The sequence below is a fragment of the Podarcis pityusensis genome, assembly GCF_964106645.2.
Source record: "Podarcis pityusensis genome assembly, chromosome: 10".
NCBI lineage: Eukaryota > Metazoa > Chordata > Lepidosauria > Squamata > Lacertidae > Podarcis > Podarcis pityusensis.
In genome coordinates this window covers 2963973-2981123 of record NC_138035.1, presented here as the reverse complement: position 1 = coordinate 2981123, position 17151 = coordinate 2963973, and the positions used below count along the sequence as shown (strand labels likewise).

The 17151-nt window shown below is 44.8% G+C and overlaps 1 protein-coding gene across 1 annotated transcript; it reads right to left on the bottom strand.

The window, feature by feature from the left end:
- Nucleotides 1-306: 306 nt before the first annotated feature.
- Nucleotides 307-16978, bottom strand: LOC308486446 (uncharacterized protein). The gene is made up of 5 exons (XM_081023308.1): nt 16799-16978; nt 14835-14990; nt 6652-6753; nt 6037-6162; nt 307-3994 (listed from the first exon to the last, which is right to left on the bottom strand). Exons 2-5 carry the CDS (start codon nt 14988-14990, stop codon nt 3851-3853), a joined length of 528 nt encoding a protein of 175 aa, XP_080879434.1. The 5' UTR covers nt 16799-16978; the 3' UTR covers nt 307-3850.
- Between the last annotated feature and the right edge of the window lie 173 nt (nt 16979-17151).

The following is a 17151-nucleotide window of genomic DNA, read 5'->3' as shown; positions in this document are numbered from 1 at the left end:
CTATATGTGGTGGACTTGTAAAAGGGTAAAAAAAGTATTGGGAAATGATCCACAATGAATTGGGGGGAAATGTTTAAAAGTACATTTCCAAAAACCAGAGTCCTTTTTGTTGGGGATAATTCAGATAGAAACTCTCAGTGTCAAAAAAGATTATTTACGTATGCTACTACTGCAGCTTGTGTTTTGCTAGCCCAAAAACGGAAAACTAGCAAGGTCCCAACCAAAGAAGAATGGCAACTTAAATTGATGGAATATGTGCAGCTTGCAGATTTAACATATAGAATAAGAAAACAAGAAGAACATGCGTTTAAAGAAGACTGGAAAATGTTTACTGATTATTTGGGTGAAAGTTCTGTATATTTAAAAACACTGGTAGCATGAAGATAAATTCAACAGTGTAAACATGTTTTGATGGTGTAACAATGGATTACTGAATGCTTTCGTTCATGTAAAATATGCAGGGGTGTATGGCATGCAAAATGAACCACGGAAAGAGAAGAAGGGAAGTCATTGATTTAAGGTTGTCTAAATGATTATCTTGAAATGTAAATTAGAAAAACTTAATAAAATCTATTTTTAAAAAAACGAATTTACAAACCCCAACTTTCTAGGTAAACAAGTTTAAATATAATAATAATAAAGTTTTATTTATACCCCGCCCAGAGCCAGGCTCAGGGCGGCTAACACCAAAAAAATTACAATAAAACATAATGGGGGGGGGCACAAAGAAACAAATACCAGTTTATTAAAATGCGGGTTGAAATACAATTTAAAATGCAACCTCATTTTAAAAGTAGCCCATAGATCAAGACCATAAAGGGAGGGAAACATAAGGGTCAGACTGAGTCCAAACCAAAGGCCAGGCGGAACAGCGCAGTCTTGCAGGCCCTGTGGAAAGATGTCAAGTCCCACAGGGCCCTGGTCTCTTGGGACAGAGCGTTCCACCAAGTCGGGGCCAGTACGGAAAAGGCCCTGGCCCTAGCTGAAACCAATCTAACCACCTTGCGACTTGGGACCTCCAAAGTGTTGTCATTTGTGGACCTTGAGTTCCTCCGCGGGGCATACCAGGAGAGGCGGTCCTGTAGGTATGTGGGTCCTAGGCTGCATAGGGCTTTAAAGGTCAAAACCAGCACCTTAAACCTGACCCTGTACTCCACCAGGAGCCAGTGAAGCTGGTAAAGCACTGGATGAATGTGTTCCTGCGGCGAGGACTCCGTAAGGAGCATCGCCGCGGCATTCTGCACCCGCTGGAGTTTCTGGGTCAGCACAGTTATGTAGGGAGAAAACCACCTGGGGTACTGGGGTTTCCTTGTATATCATAAAGGAGTGCCAAGTTCCAGGTATTACTCTTAGTATATACAGTCCTTGGAAATGGCTTACCTACAAGATTGCTTTAGTCCCTAGGTGCCAACTTGACAGGTGCCCCATAACTGCACTGCATTTTAAAGAACTCGGCCCTTTCGTACAGCAGCACACACCATGGAACTCCTTGCCTGTTTATATCAGCCAGCCCCTTCACTGCACTTTTCTTGGCATCTGCTAATAAATACTTGTTTCGACAAGTATGTTAGATATTTAGGAAGTTGATGCAAGTCTTAATATGTTTTTAGCCTATTGTTTAGCTTTGCGAAAGCCTTACTCTTGTTTATTTTTCTTATTGACTATTTTATTGTTTTATCCTTTTTGTGTAAACCGCTTTGAGGGATGGTTGGGTTTTGTTTGTTTTATTTTTTACAATGAAGTGATGTTTAGATTTTATGAAATAAAAACAGTGGAAATAGTGAGTGGCTGCAAGGTAGAATTAAGAGGCTAATGAAAAGACTGAGGATTAAAAACAGGGATTGCAAATTATTATTTTTAAACAAATTGCTGCTCACTGTTGCCAAGTGGGTCTGGCGCTGATGGCGCTGTCGCAATCTGCCTCTGCTCTGTTATTCAGGCAACGCACTTAGGATTGATTTTTCTGTGCCATTTAGGGCAAGAGAGCAAGCTGGATCAACATCTGTTCAGAAAAGGACACATCCCCAACCAACCAGCTTCCTTCCTTTCCTGGAACAGCTTAGCGCACAGCTGGAGGAGCTCGCAGACCACAACTGCTCATCGCCTGTGTTGACATCTTATGCCAGGGGTCAGCAACCTTTTTCAGCCGTGGGCCGGTCCAACATCCCTCAGACCATGTGGGGGGCTGGACTATATTTTGGGGGAAAATATGAACGAATTCCTATGCCCCACAAATAACCCAGAGATGTATTTTAAATAAAAGGACACATTCTACTACGTACCTCTCCTGGTATGCCCTGCGGAGGACCTTAAGGTCCTCAAATGACAACACTTTGGAGGTCCCAAGTTGAAAGGTGGTTAGATTGGTCTCAACTAGGGCCAGGGCCTTTTCAGTACTGGCCCCGAGTTGGTGGAACGCTCTGTCACAAGAGACTAGGGCCCTGCGGGACTTGACATCTTTCCGGAGGGCCTGCAAGACAGAGCTGTTCCGCCTGGCCTTTGGTTTGGACTCAGTCTGACCCTTATGTTTCCCTCCCCTTATGGTCTTGATCTATTGGCTACTTTTAAAATGAGGCGGGGTATTAAAAAATGTATTATTATTTATTAATTATGATTATTACTCATGTAAAAACACGCTGATTCCCGGCCTGTCCACGGGCCGGACTGAGAAGGCCATTGAGCTGCATCCGGCCCCGGGCCTTAGTTTGCCTACCCCTGTCTTATGCAGCCACCGCTCTGTACATTGAGCCAGCCACAGGGTCATGGAAACAAAACCACACAGAGCCTGGCAACCAGTTGCACGTAATGGCTGTGAGACAGAGCACCCAGGATCCAGAGGGGTCAGTGCGGTTGCAGAGGGGCACATTTGTAGATAAAACAACAAAGACCCTTGCAGCGTCTTTGTGATAAACAGGTTTATTGTGATGAACCCACATTCTCAGATAGATTTCAGCAGAGGCATTTTGCTGGGGCCCGGGTGGTGCACTCTGGGTGCCCTTGAAATGACGCAGAGGACTCTAGGGTTGTGTGAAGCCACTTTTCATGCCCCCAGCACTGCTGCTGCTGCTGCCCAAGAGAATTGCCTGGGCTGCTAGTATATTTGGGGTGGGGCAGGGAGGCTAAATCCAAAGGACATTCTGGCCACAAAAGGCAACGCAGCTTCGAGCTCTGGGCTTTTCAGTCCATTTGAAGCTGGAGTAGATTTCTGTAAATTAAGTGAGTATATCGAATTGGCAAAATTAACTTCAATTATAAGATATCAATCAAATCAAAAGTTAAGAATGGAGTGGAAGTATTTCGAAGATTATATGTCAAAATATTGTTCTAAAAATGCTATGCTAATAGGCTTAGACTAAAAAATGTAAGCAATAACAAAACCAATAAAGAAAGAAGGAAAAATCAGAATTTAACAAAAATAATTTATTATAGAATGCAAGGGGAAAAGGTAGAAAGAAATATAAATAAGTCGAATTGCTGTGGAGGGGAAGTGGAGGGTGGGTGGTGGGTTTTATAATTAAGTGTATAATTATGCAGCTGTTGTAATTTAGATATTATATTTTATGTGAGGGAATCATTGGGAATTTTGGTTATTATGTACCGGTATATATGTTAAGTTTCAGTAAAGATCTTTGAAGGGGGGGGGGGGGATAGATTTTTGACTTTATTTAAGACCAAGTCTGGACCACGGAGGTGAGATGAACTGCAGATGTGAAAAGAAGCCACCTTCTCTGCTGAGCCCAGCTCAGTTTCCATCCCTTCTTACACCTGTTGTGTTTTGATTTGTTTATCTAGCAGATAAGGAGACACTATCCCGAAAGAGGACCTTCCAATGGGCCAGGAAGGTCCAGCGTCAGGGGCGAGGCTCTCCTCCCGCCAGTAGGAGGTCCAGGTAGGCCCCTGCCAGAAGGTCCTCCTGGCGAACGCCCAGCTCCTTCATCAGCTGCCGGGCCACCTCTTCGCCATCCTGGGGGCTCTGTTGCTCCTGAAGAACCACCTACGGGGATGGAACAGAACCTAAGAAGAGGCTGCTGGGCAAGGCCAAGGGCCCTTCCAGTCCACCATCCTGCTCTCACGTTGGCCAACCAGATACCCCAAAGGCAAACCCACAAGCATAATTTGAGCACAAGAGCAGCTCTCCCCTCCTGAGGTTTCAAGCAACTGGGATTCAGAAGCATTTACTGCCTCCAACCATGGAGGCAGAGTCTAGCTATCCTGGCTTGTGGACATCGCTATCCCTCTCCCCCTCCGTGAGTTTCTCTAACCCTCTTTGAAAGCCATCCAAGTTGGTGGCCGGGAAGGCGATTCCACGTAACGTGTTGTTGGGACGTCTTCTGTGTTTCCTGCACTAGGGGGAGATCCCCTTGGGCAAGGCGAGTGGGCTGGTCTACCAGTGAGGTGGAAAACCTAGACTGAAGCCAATTCTGAGTGTGCATGTCAATAATAATAATAATAATAATATATTATTTATACCACGCCCATCTGGCTGGACTTCCCCAGCCACTCTGGGCAGCTTCTAGAAAAATATTAAAATACTGTAATACATCAAACATTAAAAGCTTCCCTAAACAGGGCTGCCTTCAGATGTCTTCTAAAAATCTGGTAGTTGTTTTTGACATCCGATGGGAGGGCGTTCCACAGGGCGGGCGCCACTACCGAGAAGGCCCTCTGCCTGGTTCCCTATAACTTGGCTTCTCGCAGTGAGGGAACTGCCAGAAGGCCCTCGGAGCTGGACCTCAGTGTCCGGGCAGAACGATGGTGGTGGAGACACTCCTTCAGGTATACTGGACCAAGGCCGTTTAGGGCTTTCAAGGTCAGCACCAACACTTTGAATTGTGCTTGGAAACGTACTGGGAGCCAATGTAGGTCTTTCAAGACCAGTGTTATATGGTCTCGGTGGCCGCTCCCAGTCACCAGTCTAGCTGCTGTATTCTGGATTAGTTGCAGTTTCTGGATCACCTTCAAAGGTAGCCCCATGTAGAGCTGTCTGCGGACAGGTAGGGTCTCAGCCTGCTTACCAGATGGAGCTGGCAGACAGCTGCCCTGGGCGCAGAACTGACCTGCGCCTCCATGGACACCTGGGAGTCCATAATGACTCCCAGGCTGCGCACCTGGTCCTTCGGGGGCACAGTTACCCCACTCAGGACCAGGGAGTCCTCCACACCTGCCCACCTCCTGTCCCCCAAAAACAGTACTTCTGTCTTGTCAGGATTCAACCTCAATCTGTTAGCCGCCATCCATCCTCCAACCGCCTCCAGACACTCACACAGGACCTTCACTGCCTTCACTGGTTCCAATTTAAATGAGAAGAAGAGCTGGGTATCACCCACATACTGGTGATCACCCAGCCAAAACCCCCATGATCTCCCCCAGCAGTTTCATATAGATACTAAAGAGCATGGGGGAGAGGATGGAGCCCTGAGGCACCCCACAAGTGAGAGCCCAGGGGTCTGAACACTCATCCCCCAACACCACTTTCTGGACATGGCCCAGGAGGAAGGAGCGGAACCACTGCATAACAGTGCCCCCAGCTCCCAGCCTCCATCTTCAAAGCAGAGTCTGCTGCAGTCCTGGCAGGGTGGTTCTGGATGGGGCCTCATCAGGTCATGGCAGGGAGCTGCAGCGATTAAACAAAAGCACCCCTATGCTGCCCCCTCACCTGTATAGATAATATAGAGGACTCTCTGCCCAACTCCATAACTAGAACCCAATTTAGCAAGACAGTTTGATTTGGTTTCTTGGCTTCTGGCTTCCTCGCATCCCTTGCCAAAAGAAGCTGGAAGAACTCTGCCTGCACTTCTGTTCAGTCCCCCTGACCTGCCTAGATTTCTTCCACCTCCCCTCGGATCTGCTACCTTGACCAGATTCCTCTCCCCTGGTGCAACCAGATCGCACTGGGCCTTTATTCCACTTTGCTCCTTTCTCCAGGCCAAATCCTGCTTTCGGTCTCAACTCCCAAGCCTCTTGTCTGAGCAATGCCTCCCTCCAGGGCCAGATTTCACGTCCGCCGGCTGACCTAGCACCCCCAGCTACCCTCACCTCCAGCTCCATGAAGTCGCCCAGCCCTTCCACGCGATCCACATGGACACGGGTCTGGCCCACCAGGTAGAGGCGCCGCTCCTTCTTCACTGTCCCCTGCACCCCAAGGGCCTGGGACAGCACAGCCTGCAAGGGGAAGAGCGAGTGGGGGTCAGGCAGAGGGAGAGCAGCATTCACGCATGCACATATCAGGTTCTCCACCAGGTCTACCAACCAGCCTGCGCATGCCACACGAAAGGTCCTGAGTTCGGACCCTGACTGAAAGGCTCTCAAGGGAGGAGAGCTGGGAAAGGGCTCTCCTTCTCTGCATCTCAGGCCTTGGACAGCAGCTGCCAGTCAGAGGAGGTCAGCGGCAGCATTATTATTCGCTGGGTTCACATCCCGCCTTTCTACTAAGGCACCCAAAGCAGTTTACAATTCAAACCCTAAAACAAATGCATTACTGTGGTACCTTGGTTCTCAAACGCCGAAAACCCGGAAGTAAGTTGGCGGGGTATAAATTATTATTATTATTATTATTATTAGGGATTTCCCCCATCCAGGTGGGCTGCTGGGCAGCATCCAGGAGCCTTTAGAAAGCACAGCGAGAAACAGCTCCCCCCCCCAAGGAATTACCATAAGCCCGGTGGGATCATCCGTGGGTGAGATGGCATAATGTGAGAGCTTGGGGCCTTCGGCGTCAGGGCGGTTATAAAAGACCAGCTGCCCACGGCCGTCCTGGGAAGAGAAGATTTGGCGTCAGCCCATGGGAGATGAAACAGCTGCCCCCGAGATGAAAGGAAGTTCGTGGTATGACCATTTTCATTCATCAGGATGTGAAGTATGCGCCTCTTTCCCCCCTGCACCGTCCTATTTCCCAGAATTCAGCCTGAGAAGAAATGCAACATGCCACAAATGGATTCCCTCCCCCTCCAGGGCGGTGTATAAATAATAAAATTATTATTATTATAATCTCATTTTTGCAAATGTAGCTCTTATTTTCTTTTTATTTGCAATTTTCAGGACTTCCGGGGTGGCGCCATCGGTAATGGCGGACTCCCTCTGATCTGGAGGGACCAGCTCTACGGGAATCGGGTCTGTTCCGCTACGGCGAAGCGGGGACCCTTGAAAAAATCACAGGCGGGTGAAGCCTGTGACCGTGGGACTCGGCGGGCACCTTTTGCACCCCCCCATTTTGCAAAGGAGCCCGATTACGTGTTCCGGAGTGGAGCGGGGAAGCGGTGCGGTACTGTGAGTCAACTGCTTCTTCCGTGGAGCGAAGCCGCACAGCCGTTACCGGAGAGCGCTGCCTTTTTCCTGTGACAATTTGGCTACAAAACAACTATCCGTGAGTAGGCTAATTTGGGAAACAAAGGAGAGCAAAGAAGCAATTTGATACCGAAGTGGAGAGGTATAAACAGGAAGTCTGCCTTCCGTTCTTTGTAAATAGAGTAAAGTAATGAACTTGTAAGCTAAAACCTTGAAAGACGTTTGAAAAGGATTATAATTCTAACATCAAACAAGCGATTTCCCCCCTTGACTGCAGGAGAGGAGGGGGGAAAGGTCTGAACTGTATTTCCCTGCAAAAAGAGAGAAAAGGAAGCTAAAATCCACTGCTTAAAACCTGGGAACGGCCTGCCAGTGAACAATAAGAATGCCGTACTGTGAAATGCGCTGTTGGTGAAAGTACTTTTTGACAGCTAACTCTGCAAGTGAGATACAAGTGAGATACAATATTTCTGGCTGGCTTCTCCTGGTTTTAAAGTAACTGGAAAATAACTGAAATTGAAACTGTCGTCTTTTTCGTGAATTGGGGGATTAAAAGAAAAAAGGTTAATTATTTTAAGGCAACAATTTCTGACTGCTACTGTGTCCCCCTAGAGGAAGTTTGAAATTGTTACAATAACAACTGGGCCAGGAGAATTTCGCCCAGACGCTGGGCTGCAGCGAAGAGCATCAACATCTGGTCCTTCTGGCTCATCAACAGGGGCTGCATTGGTACAATCCAAAAGGAATGGCATCTGAAGATGTTTTGGCTCAGGCATTAGGCAAAATTAATGAATCTTTGGAAAAAATAAGTAAACAAGTAGCTGAAGCATCAGTTAAAATTGATCAAAATACCACAAGTATTAACAATTTGGGACAGAAGGTAAATACTAACACAGAAACTATTGAGAAATTGCTACAGGAATCTACTTCGACCCGAAAGACAGCTGAAGAAGCAAAGGAAATAGCAGTTGCTGTAGAAGAGAAGATACCACCGATACACAAGCAACTTGAAGACCATAGGTCAATATTGTCTATGATTGAATTGAAGGAGAAGCAAATGAATTTGAGGATCAGGACCTGAACTTGAGAAAGACAACCTGACTGACTTTCTTACGCAGGAATTTGTAGACTTTTGGAACCCAGATTTGGAGAAGGAAAACTTTAAGATAGTGAGTGCTTTTAGGCTTGGAAGAGGAGGGAAGAAGAACAGGGTGAGAGACTGTTTGATCACCCTCCGAACAAAAGAGGAAAGAGATAAAATCTTGAGTCTGCACTTCCAGAAGACTTTGGAAATACATCAGTCAAAAGTGGAGATATCTAAGGACATTCTAAAATATCTTTTGGACTTTAGGTCCAATTATAGAGATTTGGTTGCCCTGCTGAGAAGTAACGGAATCATCTTTAGGTGGGAATTCCCCCAAGGCTTATCCTTTAGCTACAAAGGGAGAAAGATAAAAATAAGATCAGTGGACGACAAAGAAAGATTTTTGAGAGACCACGGAGAAGACCTGCAGAAAGAAGCTGGAGAAGAGTTAAGAGCACTAGAAAGAGGAATTTTAGACATACCAGGACTACCTTTTGAATTAAAAGACCGCCTGGAGAAGGTGATACCACCGACAGAGCAGGAACAGGCACTTGGTGTAGCTGGAGGAGAAGTAAAGTAACTACATCATGGCTCTGCAACTATTAAGTTGGAATTGTAATGGTCTCAACTCCCCTCAGAAAAGGAAAACTGTGTTTCATTTATTAAAAAAGGAACAATTGGACTTGATTTGTTTACAGGAAACACACGTAACAAGGCTACACAGGAAAGTATTGATCAGTAAAAGACTGGGCCAGGAGTTTATTTCTTCGGATAAAGTTAAAAAAAGAGGGGTAGTGATTTATGGAAAGGAGAGACTATTACCGAAATTTATCTTCAAAGATGACCAAGGAAGATTTGTGGCAATTGAAATTCAAATACAAGGAGAGAAATTCTTAATAGTAGGAGTTTATGCACCAAATGAGGGGAAATCTGAATTCTTTAAAAAGTTGCATGAGACCTTGATGGACTATTTGGACTATAATGTGATTTTGATGGGAGACATGAACGGAGTGGTATCTATACATATGGACAAGACACAAAGACAGGTAGTCACTAAGGACGGCAGACTACCGAAAACCTTTTTTGAGATGACAGACAACTTGGACTTAGTTGATATTTGGAGAATAAAGAATCCCTTGGCCAGAGAGGGAACCTTCTTCTCTGAAGCCAAACTGACATGGACAAGAATTGACCAAATATGGGTAACTAGAGGAATGGCACCAAAGACAAGAAAAGTGGAAATTTGCCCAAAAACCTGCTCCGACCACAATGCTGTGAAGATGGAGATGAAACCAACACCAACTGGTTCCTTCAGATGGAGGATGAATGACACCTTATTTAGAGATGAAGAAGTGATTAAGAAGGCCCAAAAAACCTTGAGAGACTATTTTGAGATAAATATGAACACCAATGTTGAAAAAAGAGTAATCTGGGACGCAAGCAAAGCTGTTATGAGAGGGTTCTTGATACAACAGAATGCATTAAAGAAGAGAATCCAGAATGAGAAGAAGGATAAAATATTGGAGAAAATAAAAGAAAGTGAAAAGAAATTGAGAGCAAAACCAAAGTTGCAAGAGATTTTGAGAGAAATAAAGTTATATCAAGTACAATACATGAAAATGATGAATCAGGAGATAGAATGGAAAATCAAACAAATGAGACAAAAGACATTTGAGTCGGCTAATAAATGTGGGAAATTGTTGGCTTGGAAAATGAAAAAAAGGCAAAAATTAAATACGGTTACAAACTTAGAAGTGGAAGGAAGGAATATACAGAACCCAGCTGAGATTAGAAACTGTTTCCAGAGGTACTTTAAACAACTATATACACAAGGGCCACAGAAAGAAATTGATGTAGACCGATTTTTGAAAACAAATGGATTACAAAAAATCTCCCAGGAAAATAAATTAATGCTGAACTATAAAATAACTGAACAGGAGGTAGAAGGTGCCATTCAGAATATGCAACTAGGTAAATCTCCAGGACCGGATGGACTGACTTCTAGATACTACAGATCCTTGAAAGAATGGTTAGTACAACCTTTGAAGGAAGTCTGCAATGAAATAATGGGTGGGAAAAGGGCACCAGAGTCGTGGAAAGAAGCGTATATTACACTTGTACCGAAAACAGAGACTGAAAAGACACGGCTTAAGAACTACCGTCCCATATCATTGCTTAATGTGGATTATAAAATCTTTGCAGACATTTTGGCTAAAAGACTAAAAAAAGTGTTAATGGAAGAGCTTCATAAAGATCAAGCAGGCTTTCTCCCGGGTAGACATTTGTCTGATAATGTGAGAAACATAATCAATATTTTAGAAAAATTACAAGTAAACATAAATACTAAGGCAGTTTTGATATTTGTGGACGCGGAGAAAGCTTTTGACAACATTTCTTGGAGTTTCATGAAGAAGAACCTACAGGGGATGGGGGTAGGCCAAGGCTTTGAAAACGGTATAAGTGCAATTTATTCAGAACAAAAGGCTAAATTAATTGTAAATAACGTGGTGACGGAGGAATTTAAGATAGAAAAAGAATTTCCTCAGGTCTTTCAAGGCGGCATTCTGCGCCTTGTCAGGGAACTGACATCGGAGCCAGAGGCGGAGGGAAGGCTCCCAAATGATGCTGGAGAAGGACCCAGCAGGGAGAGCGGCAGCTCAGCAGATGGAGAAGGAAATCAGCGCAACACCAGGGATAAAGGGGGGCAGATGGGGGAATCGGCGAGAGGGCTCCAGGACTCTTCGCCGGACACCAGCGGGGAGAGCACGGGTCCTCCGCTACCCACGCCCTCCCTGCGCAGAAGACTTCCGCGCAGGGAGAGTAGGAGGAGACTTGGCGTTAAACAACTTTTATGCTGGAAAAGGTTTAAGAAATGCCCACTGACGGATTCTGCTAGCGACTGAGGCAGCCACGAAGTGAAGGGCTGTCCAGACAGAAAGGTTTAACAAGGCAACATAGCCAGGAGTGGCGGTAACTTACGCACGAGCAACCCCATACTCATTACAGAACCCAAAACCAAGATTTTGTCAAAGATGTATAACTTGCTGTTGAAATGGAATACTCAGGATGAAATGGTGAAATCTGCTATGATTAAATGGGCACAAGATGTTGGACATAAGATAATGATGGCTGACTGGGAACAGTTATGGACCACAGGTATGAAGTTTACGGCATGTAATGCCTTAAGAGAGAATATTATGAAAATGATATACAGGTGGTACATGACACCAGTCAAGCTTACAAAAATCTATCATTTGCCCGATAATAAATGTTGGAAATGTAAAGAAACTGAAGGTACATTTTTTCACCTTTGGTGGACGTGCCCAAGGATTAAGGCTTTCTGGGAGATGATCTATAATGAAATGAAAAAGGTATATAAATATACCTTCCTGAAGAAACCAGAGGCCTTTCTCCTGGGCATGGTCGGCCAATTGGTGCCAAAGAAAGACAGAACTTTCTTTATGTATGCTACAACAGCAGCAAGAATACTTATTGCAAAGTATTGCAAGACACAAGATTTACCCACCCTGGAAGAATGGCAGATGAAGGTGATGGACTATATGGAACTGGCGGAAATGACTGGCAGAATCCGAGACCAGGGAGAAGAGTTGGTGGAAGAAGATTGGAAGAAATTTAAAGACTATCTACAGAAATACTGCAAAATTAATGAATGTTAGAATGATGTCAGAATGAAGTTAAGTGATTTTAGCAGTAATGTTATTAAGGTGTATGTAAAAATGGATTGTTAACAGGTGAAAATCTAAAGTTATAATATATTAAGTTAAAGGATTAAGGAAAAAACAAAGAGAGAAAGGAATTGCTGAATTAATTAATAGAACTGGAATACAAAAAAGGGAGGTGTGAGGTGGTCAGGGAAGCAAGGAAATGAAATGTAAGGCATGGAAAGATTGATGTGTTTTTTAAGTGTTTTTTATCTTTTTTCTGTATTTTGTATTTTTCTTTCTTTCTTATTTCTTTCTTTTTTCTTTTTTTCCTTTTTATTTATGTAATCTTTTCTTTGAAACTTTAATAAATATCATTTAAAAAAAATATTTGCAATTTTCAATTTTATACACTTCAATAAATTTACAATCATTTTAACATTTCTTCCTTCCCCCTCTTTCTGCAGTTCCTTAAATTTATTTTTTACATTTTCTGCATATTCCAAATTAACTTATTCATTTATTCTTCTACTTTAAATATATCTTCTTATAAAACTGCAGGTTATTGCAATAATCCTGCCTATGTTCTTATCTGTTTACAGTGTGTTTGTAAATATTCAACAAACCATTTCCATTCTTTTATAAACAGTTTGTTATCTTGATTTCCTATTCTTCCGGTAAGTTTCGCCATTTCTGCGTATTCCCTAGATTTTTGTATCCATTCTTTTGCTTCTTTCCACTTTTGGGCGAGTGACAGTCTTGCTGCTATTGTCGCATACATGAATAAATTTCTATACCTTTTAGGTAGTTCTGTCCTTATAATTCCTGAAAGAAAAGCTTCTGGATTTTTTTACAAAGGTTATTTTAAGCATCCTTTTCAATTCATTATGCATCATTTCCCAGTAAGCTTTAACCTTACTACATATGATAAAAAGAACCTTTTTTCTCTTGCAAATGTGGCTTTTCAATCACCACTACCTAAAAGGAATGGAGATTTTTCAGCTCCCCACCTGTAAAAATGGGTCCTGGCCTCTCCCTCACAAGATCTTTCGGAAGAAAAATCATACGAGTCCACAAAGCACTCTGGAAACTGAAAGGATCCTTGAGAAGGGATTTAAAGTACTACTAGAGATGGTTATCAGGCTCTTGACTTCGACTGCTGCCTAGTTCTGAGCTAAGAGAACTCCAGAATGGCCTCACCCTTGGACTGACGACAGATTTCCTGTCTAATAATTTATCCACCCACCTGCAGAGTTTGAACTTTGGTCTCCTGGAGGCTGACGGCTCACTTGTGAGGTCAGTCCAATAAAGCAGGGGGAAACGGGCAGCAGCTGGAAGTTCAAGGCCAGGGCTGGGGACCCGTCTTCAGCTCAAGGTCCATGTGTCAATGGTGGGTGGAGACAGAGGCGAAAGTGGGTGGGGCAATAAAAAAAGAGATGTTTACCTGTGTGCAGTAAAGGTAAAGGGACCCCTGACCATTACGTTCAGTCATGTCTGACTCTGGGATTGTGGCGCTCATCTCGCTTTACTGGCCGAGGGAGCCGGCGTGCAGCTCAGGTCATGTGGCCAGCATGACTAAGCCACTTCTGGCAAACCAGAGCAGCGCATGGAAACGCCGTTTACCTTCCCGCCAGAGCAGAACCTATTTATCTACTTGCACTTTGTGCTTTCAAACTGCTAGGCTGGCTGGAGCAGGGACAGAGCAACGGGAGCTCACCCCGTCGCGGGGATTCAAACCGTCGACCTTCTGATCGGCAAGTCCTAGGCTCTGTGGTTTAACCCACAGCGCCACCCGAGTCAATGGTGGGTGGAGCCAGAGGCGAAAGTGGGTGGGGCAATAAAAAGAGATGTGCAGTAGGTACACACAAAACAACCCGCTCTATCGTCTGACCCAGTGGTTCTCAAAGGGAGTGGTTTGCCATATCGGTGTGGCAGGGAGATTCAAGGATAATCAAAGAAACATTCAAATATTTCAATGTAGTATAGCATAGTATCATTTTATATATATCTATATCTATACACAATGGTACCTTGGGTTAAGTACTTAATTTGTTCCGGAGATCCGTTCTTAAGCTGAAACTGTTCTTAACCTGAAGCACCACTTTAGCTAATGGGGCCTCCTGCTGCCGCCGCACGATTTCTGTTCTCATCCTGAAGCAAAGTTCTTAACCCGAGGTAATACTTCTGGGTTAGCGGAGTCTGTAACCTGAAGCGTATGTAACCTGAAGCGTATGTAACCCGAGGTGCCACTGTGTGTGTGTGTGTGTGTGTGTGTGTATATATATATATATATATATATATATATATTCAAGAGCATTGGCCATCCTTCTACAGTTCTCCATGTCACATTGTTGTGAACAGGGATTTTCAACTCTGACCAATCTGAAAGATTAGAAAAGAGAAACTCTTCTTTGTGTAGATGAAGAGAGTTTGTTTGTCTCAAATTAGACCTAATATAAATGAGATTATCCGGCAAAAAATCAATCTCACTCACACCTCTCATTGAGTATGTATGCATTACATAAGAGGCTCGTTTATAATTATATTTTGGGAATGATTCATGTTCTTATGTAGTTGCATTGTTTTATACACCTGGATGCCCCATGATTATATTCTAAAGAAGTTGCGTTCTGCATTGTTCCTTTTTGTTTTCCCACGTATTTCTTATCAATTTTAAAAAATGATGTGGCGCAAGCGAATTTTTATTCTGAGAACCACTGCTCTGACTAGACAAAGAAGCAGATTATCAGAGTTCAGAGACACCCTCCATCTAAGCACGGAAAGACTCCCATCTGCTCACTCACCCTGAAGTCCCGAAGTTTCAGTCGCCCGTTGGGGGCAGGAAAAAAAGTGTCTGTCTGAAGAATGACACAGCCTGGGGATCCGCTCAGCCGCTCAGCGTTCCTTAGTAGCTCTGCCCGGTCCCGAACCCGCGCCTTGATCTCCACGTTTGCTGGCATCTGGAAGAAAACAGCGAAGTTCAAAAGAGGCAAATAAGATTATCCAGTGCAGGTGTTTTCAACGTCCTGGAAAACTCTTTGCAAATCCTTGCACACCAAGGTGTCCTCACTACCCAAACCACAGGTCTGCCATGGAACCAGCATTGCAGAGAATTCTCTCATTGTATGCAGGGAGCTGGTCAGTTTCTCTGTTGCCCCAAGGCAGGTGAGTTTGGCAAATTCCCCCTCTGGCTACGAACCTTAGGAATCTCAGGGGGAAGAATTTGTATATAAAAAAAGACTTGAATACTGCTATACTATAAAAGAAAAATATATCAAAGCGGTTTACAGCAATAAAACCATAAAACCATAACATAAAGCCATCAGGAAGTTAAAAACAGACACCCAAGGAACAGAAACGTGAGGTAGGACTTTATGGATAAACGTGACCCATTCCAGACACATTTTAACACCCCATCACCAGCATTGCTCTGCTTCTGTTTGTCTAAATTTAAGAACCTAAAAAGATGCTACTGGATTGGGCCAAAGGGGGGGCCATCTAGTCCAGCCTCCGGCTCTCACAGTGGCTGATCAGATGCCTGTGGGAAAACTGGAAGCAGGATCCGAGCGCAAGAGCAACTCTCCCCTCCTGCAGCTTCCAGAAACTAGGACTCAGGAGCACGGCTGCCTCAGAGCATAGGCCCTGAATAGCCCTCTCCTCCTCCATGAATTTGTCTAATCCTCTTTGAAAGCAATTGGGATTGGTAGTGGTCACTGCCTCCTGTGGCAGGGAGTTCCAGAGTCCAAACTATGCACTATGTTGTGGAAGACTTTCCTTTGCGACCACGCCTGATAGCCTGCTCCCTAAAATATCCCTTGTTTGCTCATTTCTATATAGAGGGTGCCTACATTCTGCTATTTATAAAAATTAGTAGTTTGCATGGTTTTCCCAGTAGTGATGTATGGAAGTGAGAGCTGGACCATAAAGACAGCTGCTCGCCAAAGAATGGATGCTTTTGAATTCTGGTGCTGGAGGAGACTCTTGAGAGTCCCATGGACTGCAAGAAAATCCAACCTCTCCATTCTGAAGGAAATCAGCCCTGAGTGCTCACTGCAAGGACAGATCCTGAAGTAGACTCCAAGACTTTGGCCACCTCATGAGAAGAGAAGACTCCCTGGAAAAGACCCTGATGTTGGGAAAGATGGAGGGCACAAGGAGAAGGGGACGACAGAGGACAAGATGGTTGGACAGTGTTCTCAAAGCTACCAGCATGAGTTTGATCAAACTGCGGGAGGCAGTGGAAGAAAGGAGTGCCTGGCGTGCTCTGGTCCATGGGGTCACGAAGAGGCGGACACGACTAAACAACAGCAACAAAGTAGTTTGCATTATATATTTACAGCAATTATTATTTCATGTTATAGCAAGTTTCTAGAGACTAGATTACGAGTCTTTGTCAATTGTGTTTCCAAAGGAACTTTTGTTATTGCCAAATGCCCATGTGTATGCATTATTAAGTTTGTTATGAATAAAAAATCATGTTAAGTTATTTAACTATTCATTATTCACTTCTTCTTAACTTAAATTACTTTGCTAAAATACATATTTTGTGATGTGCAAATGGCTTGAGATACCTATTAGGTCCATCAATGACCATATAGCATCTATTCCACACAAAAAACAACGTGGGCAAAGGACAGCTGGACATATCAAGGGCCCCATTACCTTCAGGAGCTGAGGGCCTCATCCAACCTGAATCCGGCCCTGCCCCCCACCCACCTCACCCCATGCTCTATATCTCAAGCACTGGGGTTGCAGAAGCTGAACCCACCGTCAGTCCCAAAGCTTGGCCGGAGCCCCCAAGCCCGACCCCGACCCGCCTGCGCGTTCCCACAAGCACTCGAACACGTGTCTCCCGCGCCCAAGCTTCCCTTCTCCCTGACCGCTGTGATTGGCCTCCCGCTCCAGAGGCGGGTCTGGAGCGGCGGCTCCGGATTGGCCGCGGGCTTACGGGGTGGGGCCTCACCAAGGCCGCACCCACCTCTCCGTCACCAGCTCGGTCGACGTTGACGCCGCGAGAGGCCAATCAAAGCCGGAGCCAAGGAGGACGCGCGGCGAATGAGAGGGAAAGGGGCCGTCCAAGCGACGGAGAGGCGATTGGGCGGGCCGGGGCCCGGTGGGTGG

Bases quoted from the DNA above. Each gene is read 5' to 3' on its own strand.
- LOC308486446 (XM_081023308.1), bottom strand. From the start codon at position 14,990: ATGCCAGCAAACGTGGAGATCAAGGCGCGGGTTCGGGACCGGGCAGAG. The intron at 6,163-6,651 runs GTAATTCCTTGG...TTCCCCTTGCAG, and splicing joins ATGATCCCACCGGGCTTATG to GCTGTGCTGTCCCAGGCCCT. The intron at 3,995-6,036 runs GTGAGGGTAGCT...CCATCCCCGTAG, and splicing joins GCGACTTCATGGAGCTGGAG to GTGGTTCTTCAGGAGCAACA.